This window comes from Microchirus variegatus (genome assembly GCF_963457635.1).
Source record: "Microchirus variegatus genome assembly, chromosome: 4".
Classification (NCBI taxonomy): Eukaryota; Metazoa; Chordata; class Actinopteri; order Pleuronectiformes; family Soleidae; genus Microchirus; species Microchirus variegatus.
In genome coordinates, this window is record NC_139805.1 from 3453000 (window position 1) to 3475571 (window position 22572).

At 42.4% G+C, this 22572-nt stretch overlaps 1 protein-coding gene across 1 annotated transcript; it reads left to right on the top strand.

Annotated features, from left to right (window-relative positions):
* The first annotated feature begins 3305 nt into the window (after positions 1 to 3305).
* Positions 3306 to 22349, top strand: ntmt2 (N-terminal Xaa-Pro-Lys N-methyltransferase). The gene is made up of 4 exons (XM_083888411.1): positions 3306 to 3652; positions 15852 to 16024; positions 18099 to 18351; positions 20132 to 22349. Exons 1-4 carry the CDS (start codon positions 3433 to 3435, stop codon positions 20386 to 20388), a joined length of 903 nt encoding a protein of 300 aa, XP_083744537.1. The 5' UTR covers positions 3306 to 3432; the 3' UTR covers positions 20389 to 22349.
* Positions 22350 to 22572: the final 223 nt, after the last annotated feature.

Genomic DNA, 22572 nt, shown 5'->3' on the forward strand with positions numbered 1-22572 from the left:
TCTTCTTCCAGTCCTCCCTCAGAAGACGCGCCAAGGCTCCGAGGACTGTCTGTGTACACAGAAACAAAACATCACATTAGCAAAATACATGCAGTGCATGCGAGACATATAGGAGTACATACATCCAGCAGGAACTAGAGGCGAAACAGCTGTGCGTGAAAGTCGGACTGAGCAGAGATCAGCACAGATGGATGAGGGGGGAAATGCAGTGAGGTCGGTCACTCCTGGGGATTTTGAGCTATGGGTGCTTCTCAGTGTAAAGACAGGCACGGAAGGCGCCTTTCGGGTTCAACATGAACGCCAGGCTCTTATCAGCCACAAACAAACTGATGCAAAACGACATCGAGTGCAAGCTGTCGTTGCTTCGCGATAGATACAAATGAAGCGGTGCCGTCTTGTGATGGCCGCGCAGGATGACGGCTCTGAGCTGTTGCTGAAGAAACAGGTCTGTTGTCGCAGAAGTGAGCAGGAGTGGAGGTGAACTCTGTTTTGTGTGAAGCAGAGTGGACGAGATGAAGAGAGGCAGCGGCTGAAGTTTGAACTTTTTTAAAAAAAGGAAAAAGTGATAAATTACAGGAAATTAAAGAATTCCAGCAAATGAAAGTAGTTTGACGAAAACACAAATCTTAATAAAAGGTTGGCTTATTGTTTCTTCATGGTAACACTTAACAATAAGGGTAAATTCATTGAAGTTAATAAATGTTGTAATAACCATTTAATAACTGTTGATTAACATAATTCAATGATGTTATTCAGATTAATTAATGTATCACTTCATACATTATTCAAGGGTTTATTGGTCATTTCACTTAACGCTAACTGTTAACTAGTGTTGCAACGATTAACGATTACATTTTAGCATTGAAAATGTTTTGTAGTTGACAACTGATTACGTCGACTACCAACATTTGTCTACGACAAAGATGCACGGAAACACTGACCTAAAGTTTCGGAACATTTCACTGAAAATAAACTAGCGAAACACGTTTAAATGCAATCTCTGTGAAGCGCAACTCTCATTCAATGGTAACTACGGTGATGCACGAACACCTAAAACGGCGACACCCCAGAGCCGCTGTATAATCACGTAAAGCAGACAAGTGAGTTCACAAATAACACCGATACCTCGATTTTAAAATCACATGCTCAATTATCAAAGCGGAACTAGACCGGAAGTTCCTATTATCGCTGTTTTATGGTGTGTATCTGCGTCATTACCTTGTTTATGAAGCCCTGACGGTTCGAAACAAACAGTTCAGCCATTGCTGAGAACGTTGTGTTTTATTGTAATCTTGGGGCTCAACGAGATCTCTGAAAAACCCGTAATAGTTACGTAAGCAGCGGTTCTCCTGAACAACCGATCGTCCTGCTCCGAGCGGTAGTCCGGGCACATCCGGTTACGTACATTGAACCGCCGAAGAAGAATAACGTCCGTTGTGGAGGTGTTTCACGAGTGTTTCACGAGTGTCTTCTGACTCTGGGTCTGACTCCGGTTTAAAGTCATAAAGGGACTGCGGTGGGGAGTCGTGAAGAAGCTATTTTTAAACACTGTTAAAACAATGTTTTGATAATGAGGAGCAGTGCATCCGCCGTTCCAGAGGGGGGCGCTGCGCTTCTGAGAACGGATGTGCTGGATAGTACTGGCCAATCACAAGACTCTGTCTTCTGGGGGTGAAAGTTCACTCTCTCGAAATCTCGCAGCAAAGAAACACTGTCAGAAAAGAGGATTTCTATCGGCTAGTTTACAGAAACTAGGAGGTTTTTGACCATAAAAACAAGTTAATATATGTAAGTAGACCTCCATAACTAACATTTATGTGCAACAGGACCACTCTATGTGACCTTTAATGAACCATAGGCCTATGATGCAAGTACATAATAAGTTGGATAGTTTGAGCATATTAATTCAATATTTAAGCTGTAAGAAATCTGTGGAAATTTGTGTCAGATATTTAACTGATAAATTAAATTGTTAAATTGTTGTTATTAAACGACACGAGTCCGCTGTGTGTAGGTTAAACAGAAGTCCAAAATATGTGCTAACGATCAATTAAGAAAGTTATTGATAGATTAATCAACAACAAAAATAATCGTTAGTTGCAGCCCTACTGTTTAAGGGATACTTCACCGATTTGAATGTGGCTTTGTATTGCTAGAATAGCAGTAGTATTTTTTTGAAAATGTGCTTCCCTCCCTCAGTTTTTCACTGAGTTGTAAAAAAAATCTGTTTTCCATTTTCAAAATTTGCCCTACTGTGATGCAAAACGCATCATTTGACTCACAGTAGGGCACATTTGGATAAGGGAAAACAGATTTTTTTACAAGTCAGGGAACAACTGAGGGAGAGAAGTGAACTGTTCACGTTCATAGATCACCTTCTCAATTTGGAATTTGTTCAAAGTTCAGTTCAGTTTTTTTCGGTGGCAAATGAAAATGAATGACTGAACTTGTTTTTCAAACTATGACTTCATCCCTAAGTAAAAAAAACAGCATCGGCAGTCATAAACAGACTCTCTTTTTTCCCCCTTTTTTCCTGTTAAGGGAAGATAAGTTAAGAATTTTCATATTATTATGATAAAAGTATGACCAAATTAAATATTAGGACCAAATAAAATAATCGGCCGAGCTACCTGTCTGTCTTCTGTCGTGCGCCTCGCCGAACGCTGTCACAGCTTGCGAGTCGCGCGCATCACTGACAGCGCGGTGTTGCCAATGTGGCGACTTTGTCGCTAAATCTGCAGACTTTTTGGTGTTTCTCACGTGAAGGCACGTATCACGTATTCCTCCACACGTATTCCACGTGGAGGAAAACGTCTGCAGTCCGCCTCCAGGCTGCTAATGAATCACGCATGCGCTGAACCACTGCCGTTCCGCCCTGGAGGGTGGGACTTCGAGGGAGGCGGTTGTGATCATGTTCAAATTTTTACTAAGTGCTGTGAGACATGCAAGTATAGCTTTTCTAAACAAACATGGAAAAAGTTGAGAGTCTACATACTGGGGGAAAAAAAAAACCATTTTCTTTTGTTGGATGAAATGTGTGGCTACAAAATGGGAGCCATGCATACAAACACAAGAAGGCTGCTAATTTTAGGACGACGACATGTGGCACCAACAGTTTGAGACTGGACTCTTACATGGGGCTGGAATTTGCAGCCTCAAGTCAAGGGGCCTGTATGCATGCATGCTTTAGACAGAAGGTGTCACCCTTCATTCCTACCCCCTTTCCTCACGCTGCCAAATTCAGTGTCCACAACAGGTGATTTGTAAATCTGATCGGACTTGAACTCCAGCAAAGACACGTCGGAGACTCAGCTCGACAGATTTAGCTACAGCCGAAGAAACCATGTGTCAGACGGGCAGTGGAGACACAGTGACAGCGACTCTCTTCTACTATCGCTCACTCAGACACTCTTTGGCTACTGAACTGGTTCTATGAGCTGCCACATAACAACCACAATGGAGATTGACGAAGACGATAGCAACAGCTCATTACCGAACCTTGAGTACAAAGGTGCCCATCAAGCCTTCAGGGATCGCTGGAAAGAGACAGATGACACAATGTGTCGCCACAGCATGTCCTTCCACCTGCAGCACACACTGAGGAGCGAGTTCTTTGCCAGTTACTTGTACCTGATGGAGAAGATTCCTCTGGGTAAGAAAGGCCACACTCACAAGGTCAACATTTACAACCCTCTCCACCTTTGACTCCTACAAAGGAGTTGACATTGGTAACATAACACACTTTTGCATTTATCACTGATTGCTTCTCAAAGCATACTATAAAACACATTCTTACATTCTTGGGAAAAAACATGCAAGGACATTTCAGCCCAACAACAAATGTCTTGATTTGTATTTGTATTGAATTAGTAATTATCAGGTATTCAATATTGTGCCAACAAATAATCAGTTGACACTTCTTCAACTGATAAGTGATGTGCAATTGCCAGTCGACTGTGAGTTGTTTTTCAAGTGTTTCTAACCGTATAAAACTATACTGTAAATACTATTTGTGCAGTGTTATTAACCATCATCTAAATACTTCTCTGTAGATCGTGTCACTTTTAGTCTAGATGTGCTGTATGTGTGAGTGAATGGTTGTGAATGGGTGAATTGTATAAACAGTATATCATTATTAATAATACTTCTGATTAGCCTGTCACTTGAGCGTTTACGGGATCATGTCAACATATGATCATTAGTATGATCAATTCTTAGATTATCTGTTGACAATAGGTTTACTGTCCAGTAAACATCAAATCATAGATTAGGTGACAAATCTATAGTTGACAATCAATAGACTATGAGCAGGAAAACTACACTTGCAGCTGTGGGATTTTCCAGATGCCTCCTATCCAAGATGGCCGCGTGAGCGCTTTAACGTGTTGATGCTCTCAAAGTTTTGAACAAACTTTTGCTAAACCCGTGATTTATCGGTGACAACTGACCTTCATTGGGATTGTGAAGTTTACACCTTCGCATTGTGCCAAATTTTGGACAAAATTATGGGGGATCAAGACAAACGAACCTCCAGAAACAGCAACAAAAATGAGACCGAGTGTTGTAGCAGTGCTGCGGTGATGAAAGAACTGAAAGCAATTAACGCAAGACTGGACCGTATGCGGACCGACATAGAAAAGCAAGTCAATGCTAGAATTGATAGCATGGAAAAGCATGAGTAAATTCTAGAGTTGATAAATTGCGTGGATCCATGGAGAAGATGATGGCTGAGAGTCAGAACGTTGTGCTGAAAGAGATAGAGAAGGCCACAAAAGACATGAAGACAAATCTGGACACTGAGGCGCGAATGGAAAATATCGAGCAGAAAATGTCTGAGAGAGAGGCGGCGAAGAAGAAGAGTTTTGATCCAGATGTCTCTCTGATCGTTGTGGGGTTTCCTCATTCAGAGGGAGAGGATTTAATAGCTAAAGTGAAAGACCTGTTGCACGTCGGCCTTGGATGTGACACTGCGCCGCTGCGGTGGAACTGGTGCGGGCGTGCGGAGACCGACCGGGGATTGTCAAAGTGGAGCTGAGCTCGAGCCCCAGGAGAAAGTGGCTGCGTTGTGCAGAAAATCGGAATTGAAAGGTAACGACAGCTTCAAGGCATATACGTGTCTTCAGCGAAATCACATGCCGAAAAGAATAATGGGAATTAACTTATGAACTTTGATCCGTGAAACCGCGAGTCGGGAGGGACTTTTACTCGGCAGCTAATGGATGCATGGTGAAGCGGACGCAGTCGCTTTGGCGTGCGTCGAGAGACAGGGACCGGCAGCTGATGGCGATCGTGAATGAGAAGTGCTTGCCCGGCCCGTCAATGAACAGTTGTTGTTAGCCCACTGGAATGTCAATGGGTGGACGCTGTCAAACTGTGAACTCAGGACACTGCTACCTAAATCCCTAGACCCTGACTTAATTTCTCTGAATGAAACTCACTTATGCAGTGACACACTGGACTTTGATGGATTCACTTGGTTTGGACATAATGGTATTGCCCATAGGAGGGCTGTTATTTACTGATATTTCTCCTTGAATAACTTTGGACACGAATGTAAATAAGCACGGTTATACCTTTATGGAATTTTTGAAGGACTCTAAATGTTGTATACTTAACGGGAGGTTAAATCCTGAAGATAATAATTTTACTTCTATCTCAGTAAGGGGCAAAGCTGTTGTTGATTACATAGTCACATGTCATTTGAAAACATGCCTTGGATTTAATGTTTATTCCCCTTCTGAGCTTATTGACAGGGTTGGTCCAGAAAGTTTTAATTCGATTGGTGATCATAGCAGACTCCCCGACCATTCAGTTCTTTGTTTATGTTTTCAAGCGGGGGAAGTAGTTAATACTGTTGACTGTTCACAGCATGCAAAAAGATGTGACAGGAATTACCCTGTTGATTTTCTGTCTTCAAACAAGTGTTGCACCCTACTGGAGATAATAGGCCAAGTGTTATACCAATCTCTGTAATGTTTCACATGCTGAAATGGAGAAATATCCATCCATCCATCCATTTTCTTCCGCTTATCCGGGGCCGGGTCGCGGGGGCAGCAGTTTAAGAAGGGATGCCCAGACCTCCCTCTCGCAGGACACTTCCTCCAGCTCCTCCGGGGGGACCCCAAGGCGTTCCCAGGACAGCCGAGCGACGAAGTCACTAAATATTCTCGTGTAAAAAAAATGGGCTAAACAACCTTATTGGAATAATGAATTAAATGAGTTTTGGTTGAAGTTGCGTTCTGCAGAGGGAATGTTTCTTAAATGTGGTCCTGGGGAGCCCTGGAAGAGGAGGGCCTCGCATAGTGAATTCAAGCAATGCCAGGCTAACTTTGGTAGAAGGCTCAGCTTCTTCAAAAGACGGTTTAAAAGAGGCCAGGCCCTTAAATTAGAAGAGTTAAAAACTGGTGATTCTGGACGGAAATACACAAATTAGGCCCCAAAAAAGAAAACATTAATAGCCATAGAGGTTTTATTGGAAAGTGGTGGACCTACTCTTAAATTTGGTCAAATATTAAAAAAGTCGGAAAAATATTACAGTGAATTATATGCTTACAGTAGTTCCACTTTGTTTGATGATCATTTCTTAGAAGAAACTTGTAAAGTAAAACTTGAGATGGAAATACTATCAAAATGATGTACTGAACACTGATATTACATTAGATGAGGTACTTAAAGTGCTAGACATAAAGCTGTGGGCATTGAAGACCTCCCTAGTGAGTTACTTAAGAACCCTAAATTGTGTAATGTCCTACATTGTTTGTGTGTCACATATGTTTTCAAAATGGCATTATCCCATCTCAGTGGAATAGCTCAATTATCAAACCCATCCCGAAATCTAGAACAGATGACCCTAGAGTCCCGTTGAATTACAGAGGTATTAGTTTGATCAGCACAGTCTACAGAATGTACTCAGGAGTACTTAACAACAGACTTAATGCATTTTTTGGAGTCTTATGGAGGGTTGGTGGATGAACAGAATGGGTTTAGGAAAAACAAGGCCTGTATCGATCATATTTATGTGTTATCCACTGTGGTGAGAGCTCGTTTAGATAGGGGTAAAAGTACTTTTGCATGGTTTGTTGACTTCAGAAAGGCGTTTGATTGTGTTAACCGAGACCTTTTGCTGTTTCAATTACTTTCATCTGGTATCAATGGAAAATTCTATAATGCTATAAAAGCCCGTTACAAAGACCCCATTGCTTGTTTACAAATAAATAATTTAAGAACAAATTGGTTGTTCCCAACGCCTTTTGGGCTGAAGCATGGAGACTTACTCTCCGCTTCTTTATTTGCTTTTAGTATAAATGATTTAGCTCAAGATATTAAGCAGGGTAATTTTGGTGTGCCAATTGAGGACATGAATTTAAGTATTCTGTTTTACGCGGATGACATTGTTCTGATGGCTGAAAATGAAGTGAATTTACAAAATATGCTGAATTTTAGTTCTTGGTGTAGTAAATGGCGTCTTATTATTAATGGCGAAAAAACCCCAAGTTGTTCATTTTAGAGAAAAGAGTGAATTACAGAGTATTTATACATTTCAGTTTGGCCCTGTGCCTTTAAAGTATACTCGTCATTATAAATATCTTGGTTTTGTTTTTGATAAAAAACATGAAGTTTACAGAAGGAAGGAAAATACTAGCAGAGTCTGCTGGAAGAGCATTAGGTTCGGTGTTGAGTAAAATGAAATTATGTACAGATCTAGGTTTTTCTACATTTACACAACTGTATAAATCTTTGGTTGACTCAGTTGTGTTTTATGCTGCAGCAGTTTGGGGCTTTGAAGAGGTTTTTGACTGTAACTCTGGTTCAAAATCGTGCTCTGAGGTGTTTTCTTGGTGTGCACAAATATGCAGCAAAGGTAGCTGTGAATGGGGATGCAGGATGGAATCCATGTATTGTAAAACAAAGATGTGAAATGGTGCGATTGTGGAACCGTCTTGTCAGTCTGCCAGAGGAAAGGCTAACTAGGAAAAATTTTAACCGGGACAGAGCAAAACATCCCCCCTGGTCTAGAGAGGTTTCAATAATACTGTCTGCATCTGACTTGCATATAATGTACCAAAATAATTTGCAATGTAATATAAGTGTCGTCAGACAAAGATTGTCAAGTAAATATGAAGATCAATGGAAACAGGATATATGGAAAAAGCCAAAACTTGGAAATTATGTTAAATTTAAGAATGATTATGTTACAGAAACTATATTTCCCTCAATCTAAAGAGAAGGCAGAGGTCCCTCTGTGCTCAATTGAGAACTAGTACCTTACCTCTGGCAGTGGAAGTGGGTTGATTTAAAGATGAATTTCACTTGTTTTTTATTGTCCTTTATATTGTGATTAAAGGAACTCTCTTTCTGAATCAATTCAGTTAAAAAATCCTGATATATTTTGGAAATATGAAGGAGAGATTTTTGCGCTGGCTGTTTGAAAATGATGTTTTTGCTTTGGCAAAATGTATAGAAAAGGCCTGGTATCTGCGGCAAAGTATTTTGTATCCCATACGACAAGCCGTCTCTATTTGTAGTATGTGTACTTAATTGTATTGGTTTAGTTATGTTATGTTGGGTTCTGTGTTACATCACATCATGTGGCTTTCTGGAAATAATTGAGAAATGATTGTAGTGTCTAATAAGCCCATGAGGGCTGGGCAATCAATAAAATCGTCATCTGACAGATTCACACCTCTAGTCAGGTCCGTCTAATTAGAGAGAGTGGAAAACCACATGAAAACAGTAGAAAGAAGTGTCAACTGATTATCTGTTGATATGATACTGAATAACTGTTGATTACTAGTAGAGAATCATCAGCAACTGACTATCAAAATAAATTAATACCCTTGATTTTAACAGATGAGCTGTGGGTGTTCAGTTTAATAGGCGCTGTTCCTGTTGTTGTATTGCAAGTACAGCATAAAGGGAGTCTTTTGTTAAGTAAAGTAAGTTAATACAGTTTATTTTTATAGCACCTTTCACAGATATATAATAACAATAGGTGCTTCACAATAAAAAATATAATAAAATAATAAAAACACACCACAAAACATAATACAATTCATAAAACATAAAAACAGACAATCATGTTTAACCCTTAAATGACTAAAATGTCCTTTTTCTTGTGTCCCTACTGCCAGTAGTCAGGTTGTTCAGTAAGACTTAGTATCCATGTCCCACATGATCAGGAATGCTGGGGCACTGGCACCACCTTCACAGTTAGTGCTGACCATGTATCAGTACTTCTGACCACCACACTTCAAAAACCTAATATATGACAACTGCTAATGTAGTGTTGGAGAAGAATATTATGTGATGCAATGTATACAGGAAATGTGCTGGACCTTTGTTGTGCAACATCCTTGGTTGAGACGCAAAAAGCCTTTAACAGGCTCTACAGTGCATTGTGAAAGTGCTTTTCATTGCTGATGATTGTAAGTTCGAGTTGAAGCTAATCCTCTCCAGGCAGAGCACTCGTCCATCATGACATCATCACAAAGGAGCTCCAGAAACAGGAGCTCCTGACCCGCTGTCTGCTCCGGCTCAAGCCGCCTGGCACTAACTTGATACGAGGCCCATTAATGGCGCGGCACGTGGAGCATCACAGCACTGTCTCGTGTCAGTCAGCGGTGTATTGCATGACAGTCACAGGCCTGCACACAGCACCAACAGCCATGTCAGCTATAAATGCACTTAATGAAATACTGACAAGTCTGTCTATGTCAAATGTACATGTGTATGGGCACTGCCTTGGGTTAAATTTAGGCAGAAGACTTAACATTAATCTTCAAGCCCTGTTATCGGGTCTCCAAATGCCTCAGATTCTGTTACACTGAAGTCAAAGGGTAACCCTGACTGCAGTGTCCATGAGCTGGTTTCTCCTCAATATTTCTGTGTTTACCTTGTTCTAGGTAGACCAGATCTTGGCATGATACTGCCCTTGGGCCACATCTGGGCCTTTGGTCGTCCCTCACTGGCCCACATGAGGTTAAGTAGAAATGATGAACTTAAGGCCACAGTATACTTCTCCGACTGCGTAATGCGTTATCCGTCTGCGTCACCACGTAGACCACTCGAGCCTTTATACTTCTGCGTCGTGGTGACGGATAGGCGCTGCAATTTCCCGCCCGATCAGTAGGGGTCGCTGCGCAAGGTTGTTGTGCTTTTGGCTACAGTGAGCAATGGCGTCCGAGGGAGAAAGACTTTTGTTGTTGAAACAGTGACCGTTTGTCACTTTTCTGTGTCCCGGAACGCAGTTTTAAGATAATTTGAGGCGAAAAATTGGCCATTTAGAGTCTAAACATGTGCTGTGTGTGTTAAGATATGACGTATTTATAGTTTGGCAGCGACGAAGTGCTCACTGTGAGCCGGCACAGAGCAGTTTCGCTCGGCCTGTCCTGAGGACCAATCGCAGCTCTTGCCGTCTCCGTTGTCCATTGACGGAGTGACGGACACTTAAAAAATATTCTGTGCACCCGGAGACGACGCAGAGACTCTTTGACAGGTTCTGCGTCGACGCAGAGCACTTTACGCAAGAGTATAAATTGGGCTTTACTTGATCATGGGTGGGGTGGGGTGTCATGGTGGTGACTGACAATATACTCACTACATTAAACACACTTCACCACAGTATAGTATATTAGTATTCATTATTTAGTATAGTAGTTTCCTAATTTTAGTAGAGTTAGTTAGCACTAAATTAATAAAATCTGCCTGGCCATTGCAGTAGACCAATCAATGATGTGAGGTACTGATCAATAGTCACATCTGCCTGGAAACAGCTTAAGACATGAAACCTCACTCTTACTGAAAACTTGGTATACAAAAATAAATAAACAATTTCTAAAAATGAAGTAACAAAATGAGGTGTTTGAACTTAATGATAGCAGTAGTCGAAGTTAAACAAACTCCTGTGTGCTGTACCTATCAGCCCACGTCTTGGTGTTTTTCAAAATCCTGCATTGAGTTAGTTAGATTCCTTGTTTCTCCACTGGCAGCCATGTTTATCACTAAAAACATTTTCCTTTCATGCCGGTTCTCAGTGCAGGGAGCAGGCGTGTGGTGGACTCAGTACTGTCAGTACTGACAATGTGTCAGAACGACAATTAAAGAACAAAAAAACAACAACTCAACGTTTCCTTTAAGTAATATCACAAAGAAGCATTTGTTTACTTTGTAATGTTGTGTCCTGGATCTCTGCCTTGCTCTTGATGTTTGTAACATGGAGGAAGAAGTCCAGCTGGAAATAAATCCCCCTCTTAATGTTTCACTGAGTTGCAATGAATTCTGCTACTGGAAGTACTTGACAAGTGGACGGACATTCCCCCATGAGTCCCTGATCTCTGCACCTCCCTAATCTCTACCTCAACAGGAGCATGTCCTCTAAAGTCTTTGAAATGTTGAATCTCTGCAAGTAAGGTCACTGTGTCTTATGCCACTTAAATCATATTGTAACACAAAAGTGTTATGCTATAGATCCTTAAAGGTCCACAGTTCATTACCTCTTCTAACGGGTAACCTAAAAACATCTGTAAGTACACAACACTGCAAACTAATAAATCAGAATGTCATCATATATCATGTAACAGCTGAGAAGAGTGTAAGAGGGGCACAGCATGTCCTTATTTATAGTCCTCTGGTAATCACATCATCATGCTATATCTACTGTGAGATTGTGATCAGGGATCCTGTTCATATACTGTTTACTGGTGACATCTGTGTTTACAGAAAAAAAGGCCATACATGAAATCGTTTTGGATGCAGTTTCACTTTCATTTCTATGATGGGGTATTAGGGCCATACTCAAGGGAAAAAAAATATTTTCGCAAGAATAAAGTTGGTATATTACGAGATGCTTATCTTACTTTTTTCATGGTGTATCCCTGTATTCTACATGACAACTAATTCTGTCAATGTCTTAATTCATTGCAATGCCATACAGCTTCAGTTTATCGTAATAATTAATATGCCTTTAACATGGGTGAAATGGTTTATTGAAAAATTCTGTCCCGTTCGGTACGCTTGTCGCGGTTCGGTTTCACACAAATGCCTTAGTACAGTCGCTCTGTTTCTCTGGCCACTCTGTGTCTGCGCTCGCTGCTTCTGCTTCTGTTGTTGCCTCAAACGTGACATCGGCTCATGTCCCCAGATGACCTGCTGCTGTCAAAGAGGAGCAGAGGAGCTGTAAGGTTATGGACATACTAAGATTGGCATGGTTGGCACCGTTGCCTGGTGGGGACCACGCCCTGGCAGCAACGCTGGCCGTCATTCTTCGCTGGCCTGGGCTGCGTCACCGCCTTCAATCATCAACCGTTCAGTAAACCTCGGCTACCCCTCAACTAACCCACGTGACGATGTCACGGCTGAACTGCAGAAGCTGCTTGATGCTGGCCTTATTGAGCGGATTGATGCTTCACCCTGGATCTCCAACCTGGTGGTGGCAAGGAAGAAGTCGGGTGGCCTGCGCCCCTTTGTCGACCTCAGACCGGTGAACAGAGCAGTGATCTCCGATAAAAACCCACTGTCTACAACGGAGGAGCTGTCTGCTCAGTTCCATGCCTCCACGGTCTTCTCCAAGCTTGACCTTCACCAGGGCTACCTGCAGGTTCCCCTGCACCCAAACAGCCATAACCTCACTGCCTTTGTGTCACACATGGGGTTCTTCCACTTCACCCGAATGCCCTGCTACCTCAGCTCTGCCCCCAGCTCTTTTCAGAAGATCATGGGTGTCTTACCAGTGGTAAGACGTCCCTCAGCACCAACGCTTCCTCCTAGTGGCCTACGACCTTCACTCTAAGTGGCCTGAGGTGCTGCCCACTGGTTCTGTCATGGTCAGGGTGGTCACTGATTTCCTTTCATCTCTGTTTGCCCACTGGTGTGTGCCCAATACCATCATGACTGATAACGGACCCTAGTTAATCTCTGCCGATTTCTCTTCCTTCCTGGTGGGGAGGGGAATCAAACATAACTGAATCGAAAACCGTGACCCCAGAACCGTGATATTAACCCTTTGTCCTATCAATGCAAGTGCGCTCTGCCCACCTGGTGAGGCAGCAAAGGCCACAAGGTCAATAGAAGAACATAAGCCCAACTCCTTAGGTACAAAGGCCGGGTTGGGCTTCAAAATCATCCTCACACTGCCATGGAATAACTGCACACATGAAGGATACACTTAAAGATGATCTTGTCTGACCTCGGAAGAGGACGGAAGCAACAACAGTTGCACAGTGAGGAAGGCTACTGGCTTTGAGATAACTTGCACTACAAGGAAAGTGTTACATTTCTGTTAAGGAGAAACGACAGATGGTTTTAAGCTACCCTGTTTCTGTGATTGCAAAGAGACATGTTGAAGGGAGGCCCACACCTGTCACCAAACGGGTGAACTTGGCAGCGATGGAGTTTGGCCTGGACGGATGAGAACTTCGTCCTCCTGGAAGTTGAAGTTGGTAGCCGAGGGATGCCATGAAGGGGGGGACACCGGTGGAGGCAGACGTGAGGGAATTGTGGGCGTATTCGACCCAAGGGAGAAAGGAGCTCCAGGCAGTGGGATGGCGAGCAGGGACACAGCATAAGGCGCTCTCCATGCTTTGATTTTCCCTCAGTTTGGCCGTTAGATTGAGGATGCTAGCCAGGACAAGGACAAGCTGACGGAGGCGCCCAGGGCTGAGCTGAAAGCCTTCGATACTTGGGAAGAGAACTGGGGACCTCTGTCGGAGACAATGTGGAAGATTGGGAAACCATGAAGACGGTTAACCAGAAGTTCCTCCGTCTTGGCGGCAGAGGGAAGTTTGGGAAGGGTCCATGAAATGGACCGCCTTGGAGAATCGATCAACCACGGTGAGGACGGTGGTGTTGTTGTTGGAGGAAGGGAGACCAGTGACAAAGTCCATGGCGATGTGAGACCATAGGCGACGAGGGAGGTAGACGTCCAGGTAGACGAAGAAGAACCTGTCCAGCATGTCCAGCAGAATGTCATTGACCAGATGTTGGAATACGGCAGGGGCGTTGGTTAAACCAAAGGGCATGACCAGGTACTCAAAGTGTCGAATGGGAGTGTTGAAAGTCGTCTTCCATTAGTCCCCCTCCCGAATCCGGACAAGGTGGTAGGCATTACGGAGGTTGAGTTTGGAGAAGATCCGTTCCTTGCTGAGGGGGCTGAAAGCGGCGTCGAACAGGGGTAAGGCGTAACGGTTTTTTACTGTTACTTCATTCAGGCCTCTGTAGTCGATGCAGGGCCTGAGGGTTCCGTCCTTCTTCTGGACGAAGAAGAAACCGGCACCGACTGGAGATGAGGAGGGACGGATGAGACCAGCGGCCAGGGACTGGTTGATGTAGTCCTCCATGCTTTGACGTTCGGTGCGGGAGGGGTTGTAAAGTCTTTTGGTGGGGAGTGTGGCCCCAGGGAGCAGGTCTATGCCACAGTCTTAAGGACTGTGAGGTGGCAGTGAGAGGGCGAGGTGCTTTGAAAAAACCTCAGCGAGGTCATGGTACTCACTGGGGACATCAGTGAGGTTGCAAGGCTCAGGAACAGTCTCAGGCATGGGAACAGGAATTGGGCGAGCCGAATGGAGACACCGGGAATGGCAGTGGACGCTCCATCCGGTGAGTTGTCCGTTGGTCCTGTCGAACTAGGGGTTGTGGCGAGCCAGCCAAGGGAGACCCAGGACGATGGGAGCTGAGGAGGTGGAGGGGATCAGGAACAGCTGGAGGTGGGTGCATCAGTTCGAGAACCATCTCGCCCAAAAGACTGAGCTCACCAGCACACGCAGGAGTGCGGAAGTGAGAGAAGAGAGACGAAGGAGAACCGATGCAGCTGCGCCGGGCGAGGACGGAAGCTTCCTGTATCCTGTACACATTGTACATTTTTGTCATTCTTGTTTTAAACAAGGACTTTGTACTATTTTATTTTATTTTAATCTTAATTGTGAACTCTATTTGTTGCTCTTTTTAATTTTAATATAAACATTTAAAATTTTAATTAATTAATTTAAGTTTAATTTTATTTTATTTTTGAAGTTGTGTGATCTTCTGTACTTGCTGAGTCTGATATGGAGAAAATAAATAAATAAGTAATAATTAATAAGAATATATATAATATATATAAATAAGGTGACAATAATAAGGTGAAAGGGCTTTTCCTGCATTACTCTTCCATACAGCATCTCCTTGTGTAAAGTGCGCTGAATAGTTGAACGATGCACAGTGACACCATCTGCAGCAAGATGATGTTGTAGGTCTTTGGAGCTGGTTTGTGAGTTGACTGTGACTGTTCTCACCATCCTTACCCTCTGCCTATCTGAGATTTTCTTGGTCTGCCACTTCAGGCCTTAACTAGAACTGTACCTGTGGTCTTCCAATTCCTCACAATGTTCCTCACAGTTGAAACTGAGAGCTTAAATCTCTGAGATAGCTTTCTGTATCCTTCCCCTAAACCATGATGTTGAACAATCATTGTTTTCAGGTCATTTGAGAGTTGTTTGAGGCTCCCATGTTGCCACTCTTCAGAGAAGATGCAAAGAGGAGAAACACTTACAATTGGCCTCCTTAAATACCCTTTCTCATGATTGGATTCACCTGTGTATGGAGGTCAAGGGTCACTGAGGTTACCAAACCAATTTTGAGTTCCAATAATTAGGGCTAAAGTTATTGAAATCAATAAAATGACAAGGGTGCCTAAACAATTAGGCATGTATGCACATGCCTAATTGTGTTTAAATAATTCTTGCACACTTTTCTGTAAATCATCAAACCGAAGCAGAAAACCTTTTAGAAGAAATTGATACATAAGTGATACATAAAGATGCTGTCAAAATTTTATTCATCTGTGCTTTTGTTTTCTATCTGACCATTTGTCCCGACAGTGAAGCTCTACCCCCTCACCTGTGAGTACATCGAGGGTGAGAAGCAGTTTTACTACCGAGCACAGCAGTTTTATGAGGATGTGCCTGCTTCGGAGGAGGGCATGATGGGAGATTTTGTGGATATATCCAATGTTGATCTGGAGGGTTCCCGGGAATTTCTGAAGAGCTTTGTGGTGAGTCCATCTAAAAAAAATGGAAAACACAAGCTCACATTCAACTATAAAATCAAAGCCTATGCCTGTAATGTTTACATTTTGAGCCAGAAGACTTTCTGTATCTGTATACAACTTTACCTGCTTATAGCTATTATACATTATATCATTGTCTGATACACATTCTACACTCATTTAAACTTGTGTTTTCTTCCTAAAACACGTTGTAAATTTTTATGAGAAGAGCTCTCACACAGGTTCTCCACACACACACGGGGAGAACATGCAGAACATGCAACACTGCAGAGTTTCTTTTAGATGCTAAAGTAATCCACATGCTAATTGTAGGGCAATGGGTTTGGCCCAGAGACTGAGTTATTCAGAGAGTATCAGCTTTACAGGAGCTCTAATTATAACCTGCTAAGTTTGGATGTCTTAAAGGAGGTGCAGATGAATAAGTGGCTACATTTTTAACTGCTGCGAATGTAAACACAACAAATTAATACAGCTCAGTCCTGAGTCAGTGTTTCCATAATAATACAGTACACAGTGTTTACATTGTATTCCCTGCACTAAAGGTCTTTTAACTTTTTTACACCAAAATTCACAAATTTATTGGAGAAAAATGGGGATTAAAACTATGGATACAGATTATATTAGTCTATAAATTGTCAAACAATTAAACGGGTAACTGTAACATATTCGAAACCTGGATAAAGATGTTCTCCTAAATGACCAGTTGGCTGTTTTCATTGTTATTTATAATTTTCAGATCCAAACAGGATTTTATTTTATGATTAATTTCTTCATCACCCGCTTTTTTTTTTTTGCAGAATTATAGCAGCAGTGTAAAAACCTCGAAAAAGTACAAACTACAGATACATTAAATGAATATTTCTAGAAACGGCATGTACAAAACAATTTGTCACAAAGTAAAACATGAAAATAAAACAAACCTTGTTGACTGACAGTTTTTAATTCTTAAAAATCGCAATCTTCTTTAATAGTTTTTTAATCTGAGCACAAATGTCTCTTCTGGCAAGGTGCTGCAGGTGTCCCTCATGTGAGAAGTTGTTGTAGAGACATGTTCCGGGGGATGTTGTGTATCGACGGGTCCAGCTTTCCTTCACAACAATACCTAAACCACCATCTCAGACAAATACTGCTTTCAAAAGTTGATGAAATTCAAAATGTAATGTAAATGTAAGTGACACCACATTTCATAGGGTTCCACATATCCATGCAGAAGTGAACTGACGAGAAAAACTATGATCTATACCTTTAATGGTGAGAGGAATAAGAAAGGGATGTCACATCTGTCATAACTGTGACTTTGTCGGATGTTACCAGATAAATGAAGATAAGTTTATAATTCAACAAAATCAAAGGTACAAATTCAAACAAATTTGTACCTTTTTTGGACATGAGTGTCTTTTGTGTGTGTGTTTTTTAGTGTTTTACATTTGTTTCTAATATTAGGAGCTACTGTTTTTTTTTTAAACAGTTTTGAGCTAATAAACTGAGCACTGCTGCACCTCATCATCTTTCAGTAGGCTACCTGTGCCCTGCACATGCTTTGAACCTAACACCTCCATTGATAATAAGCATGGTAGGAAAAAAACAGATTTACAACCCACCCAGATTAAAGTGAGCAACATGCACTCAGAGCAATATGGCAGTAATTCACCAAAACCAGGAAGCCTCCCATAACAAGCTCAGAGCTCCTCAGGGCCCCATCTCTCATACAATCACATACTGGGGCCCCTGATGTGGACGGGGTTGGAGTGAGGTCAGAATACCAAATGAAAAGGAAGCAAAACCAGCGTGATTCAAGTGAGGGGACTTTGTTCCCCTGTGGTAAAGTTTGTAGTTCTGTTGACCTGAGGAACTGAGGGCTACTTGCTTGTGCTGTCGGTGCTTTTGAGGTGTAGAGGCCTGACATCTGGTACAGAAAACGTCTGTATGGCTTATAGATATGGTAATAATATGCTGCAGGGAAGCAGACATAGCACACAATGTCCCTATGCTCCGTTTTTTAACAAATGACAGTTGTCAGTTGAGGAATTTTGAATTCCGAATCTTCTTTCACCCACAGGGTCCGGGTAAAGCCGGTACACACTGTGCTTTGGACTGTGGCTCCGGGATTGGGCGCGTGACTAAAGGAGTCCTCCTTCCCGTGTTTGAGAAAATGGAGATGGCCGATATGATGGAACACTTCCTACTTCACGCACACGAGGAATACCTGGGCGATGACGCTGATCGCATCGAGACCTACTACTGCTTCAACCTGCAGGATTTCACACCCCCGAAAAACAAATACGATGTCGTCTGGATGCAGTGGGTTGCATGTGAGTACGAGAGGCGTCTCACTTTACAGTCTTCCTAAAGCCCAATTTATACTCCTGCGTAAAGTGCTCTGCGTAGGCTACGCAGAGTCCTCTGCGTCGACGCAGAACCTGTCGAAGAGCCTCTGCGTCGTCTCCGGGTGCACGGAATATTTTTTAAGTGTCCGTCACTCCGTCAAGGGACAACGGAGACGGCAAGAGCTGCGATTGGTCCTCAGGACAGGCCGAGCTAAGCTGCTCTGTGCCGGCTCACAGTGAGCAGCGAGCGTCCACAGAGGGCGGAGCTGAACACCGCCGACTTCGTCGCTGCCGAACGAAAAATACGTCATATTTTAACACACACAGCACATGTTTAGACTCTAAATGGCCAATTTCTCGCCTCAAATTATCTTAAAACTGCGTTCCGGGACACAGAAAAGTAACAAACGGCCACTGTTTCAACAACAACAGTCTTTCTCCCTCGGACGCCATTGCTCACTGTAGCCAAAAGCACAACAACCTTGCGCAGCGACCCCTACTGATCGGGCGGGAAATTGCAGTGCCTATCCGTCACCACGACGCAGAAGTATAAAGGCTCAAGTGGTCTACGCGGTGACGCAGACGGATAACGCATTACGCAGTCGGAGAAGTATAATGTGGCCTTAAGTCCTTTATGCACAGAAAGTTACGTACTTCTTCCGCTTGTGCAAAGTATCCCAGGGTTCTTCCAAAATAAGGGTCTGCTTGGTCGGATTGTTTTTGAGTACCTGATCCCTGTATGACAACAGGGCTATGACATCCCTCTGCAAACTTGCAGATGTTGAATGTATGAGTCAGTCTTTATTATGAAGACTGACTGGGAGATTTCAGTCATCATACATTATAATCATAAATGGTAAATGGCACTTTTATCCATCCATACCCTTGCTGGCACAGCCTTTAGGAACAAAGTGTGGTGTCTTGCCCAAGGACACATCAGACTAGCCGGCCTGGAATCAAGTCCACAACCTTCCACTTGAAAGACGACTCACTCTACCACTGAGCCACCATCTTCGCCCCAGCTTTGAACTTGCTTAGACTACCAGTAAAAATCTGTTCTTCTTGCAATTCCAGATTTTATCCAACTGGTTTTGAAAGTCCCAGAGAAACATTAACTACTTTAGATCAGTTTTATTCTTCAAAAATTAACTCAAGCTGCAGAGAACTCCTCGCTGAGTACAGAGGAATTCACCACCGTGACTTGACAATGTACAAATTTGGAGATTGAGATGTTGTACATCATGCATCTCCATCTGTTTTTAAAAGCCACACCATAAACATTGGTATGTCTACAGCTTTTTGTCCTGACACACAAATCTGAGTTTATCTCTTGCACTTGAAAGTGTGAGAAGTCCAACTAAAAAGATATGATCTGAGAAAAAATATCTGATTTGCCTGTATTGTGAAAATAGCCTGAAAGTGAAGCTATTTCCTTGGTGTCCAGGAGAATATTGCCACGTTGAACAAAGCCAGACAAGATGTTGATTTTGGACATGAAATACCAATTACTGCCAATGTTTTCCCAATGCAGCTGTAATCAACTATACTAAAATTATCTATAGCGTTAGATCTATTTCTCTGGACACAACTTTACTTCATTGACATGCCAGTTGGAAGCTGTTTGAAAAAGTGAGTCCACTTAAAAAAAAAAATACATATATATATATAAAAATAGTTGCAAGTTGTTTTTTTTATTATTATTATTTCTAAAAACAGCTTTTCATGAAAATACCTCAGTTATGAGTGTTATCTGTTTTTCCTTCAGGTCACCTGACAGACAGGGACCTAATGAACTTCCTGTTCCGCTGTAAGAAGAGCCTGCGTCCAAACGGCGTCATTATAATGAAGGATAACATGGCCCGGCAGGGCTGTAAATTAGACCCCATTGATAGCAGCATCAGTCGGCACCTGGACATCATGAAGACCATCATCGCCAAGGCTGGTCTGGAGGTCCTGGCTGTGGAGAAACAGGAAGGCTTCCCTGAGATCATTATGCCTGTCTGGATGATTGCTATGAAATAGACAGTGACTATATTGTTGTGAGTATTGATTCTCGAAAACCAAGAGGAAAAATCCAACCTGAAGCTGAATTCACACTTTTTTCCTGCTTTGTTAATCTTTTTTATGATTTGTGGTTAGTTTTAAAAAGTGATACAGACTCAGAAAACAGGGAAGGTGGCAAACATATTAAGATGTTGAAAATTTAAGCAGACATAAATTAGATGACCTACTTTTTTAAAAGACTAAGATCTTTGCTGCTTACAACCATGTTTTTAGTGAAAGCGAACACCGCTCACACACTGGTTTCTCTGCGCACAGAGGGAGCTGGGGGCTAGAGCAGTGCAGTCAGCACTTACATTGTGTCAGTAGCTTATGCAACCACACATAACCCCTGAACTATCCCTTTTGCAAATAGCTCCCATTCTAACCAATGAGAGCATTTCCACTGGGCGTACTGCAGAACGTCTCAGCAGCGTCCCAGAAGTGGCTCGCCTCGCCGAAGCACTTTCGTTAGGTAGCAGTTCTATTTTTGCCGCTGCTGAACCGCGTAAATTCCAACAGAGCAGATCGCACCAGACAGGAAGTCTGACACAGAATCAAAGTAAAAAACTTCCGGCCCCCCTTTCAAAATAAAACGCAATACGCAGGTCATATAGCCTGTCACAACTTCACATCAACATTACGTCGTGACCGGTGCTGCCAGGTCAACAGTCAATTAATCAGAGCATCTCAGAGAGTCATAATGTACGACGAGAGACTGATTGTTGAAGTGGAGAAACATAAAATCATTTGTGACAGCAGATCAACAGTCCATTCTGGATTATCGCGCGATCTTCAGTGAATACCGCTTGCTCCCAAGACACAGCGCCGCTGCTGTAACATGCCCGGTGGAAATCTGGAGTGGAAATATTGCAGTAAGGGTCAAAAATGTGTTACTGTGTCTGTTATTTACAGATTCTGAGAGTGTGATTTCTAAGTTTTCCAACAATGTCCAACACATACAAATCGGATAATATTTGAAGAAGATATGGCCATTTCAATGTAGGCACTCCTCAAACTGCTTTAGGTTGAATGATAGCCTCAAAGATTTACACCTTCTGGGAGCCAAGAGACAGAATCATCACATTTACGTAGAACAACCCCCTCCTGGTCTAAGCTGTCAGTGAAACCACACCCTTGGGGGGCTTATTATTTTATAATTTGTGTAGTTATACAGTGGTATGCAAAATCACATTTGTGCATCCTCCTTTTGCAGAAATAACAGCCTCTAAACACTTACTATAGCTTCCAATTAGAGTCTGGATTCTGGAGGAAGGTATTTTGGACCATTCTTCTTTACAAAACATTTCCAGTTCAGTCAGGTTTGATGGTTTGCCGCGACACAACTTCAACTTTGTCACTGATTCCTGGACAGTGTTGTCCAGAATCTGCTGATATTGCAGACGTTCTGTAAATCATATAAACTTTATTTCATTTCTCAAATATCACTGTGTTAGTCTCCTATATGATATATTTAAATATATGCTGTTTTAAATATGAAATTTCTTATCCAAACAACCAATGATTTATAAAGGAAAATCATCAACATTTACTGGGGTGCCCAAATTTTGCATACCACTGTATTTCCATCATCTGTTTTTGTTTCATGAAAACAAAATATACTATATATACTTAGGAGAGCTCGTTGCTAAATCATTAGCATCACAGTCAATCATCTGTTTGTTGTTTTTGTGACGATGAAGTCTGCTAACACGTTAGCATAAAGATCGCTAGCTTAAAATGCTAACAGACCACTCACCACCATTCTCTTTGCTGTCTCTGTTTTTGTTAAGAAGTTCAGCCACAGTTCACTTATTGTCCGGTTTTCTTTGTCTTCCTTTGTTCAACAAAGCTTTGATGACGACTGCTTTGATGACAATCACGCTTCAATTTCGCACTGCACACACACACACACACACACACACACACACACACACACACACACACACACACTGCACACGCTCAATAACTGCTGGAAAGTTCCAGACACTCTCTCTCCCCCTCCACTCTCTCTCTCCCTCCCTTTCTCTCTGTTCGTGCATATTAAGTAGCCATGTGTATTCTCTGTGACCTTCAGCTGATTGGCCGAAAAAGCAACAAAAGCTCTGGAATGTGAGATCGCCACACCCAAACTAGGAATGATTCACAGCGATAAAACAACCTTAA

Excerpts from the sequence above, each read along its gene's own strand:
- ntmt2 (XM_083888411.1), top strand. The coding sequence starts at position 3,433 with ATGAGCTGCCACATAACAACCACAATGGAGATTGACGAAGACGATAGC. Across the intron at positions 3,653-15,851 it reads GATGGAGAAGATTCCTCTGG|TGAAGCTCTACCCCCTCACC; the intron begins GTAAGAAAGGCC and ends TTGTCCCGACAG. Across the intron at positions 18,352-20,131 it reads CTGGATGCAGTGGGTTGCAT|GTCACCTGACAGACAGGGAC; the intron begins GTGAGTACGAGA and ends TTTTTCCTTCAG.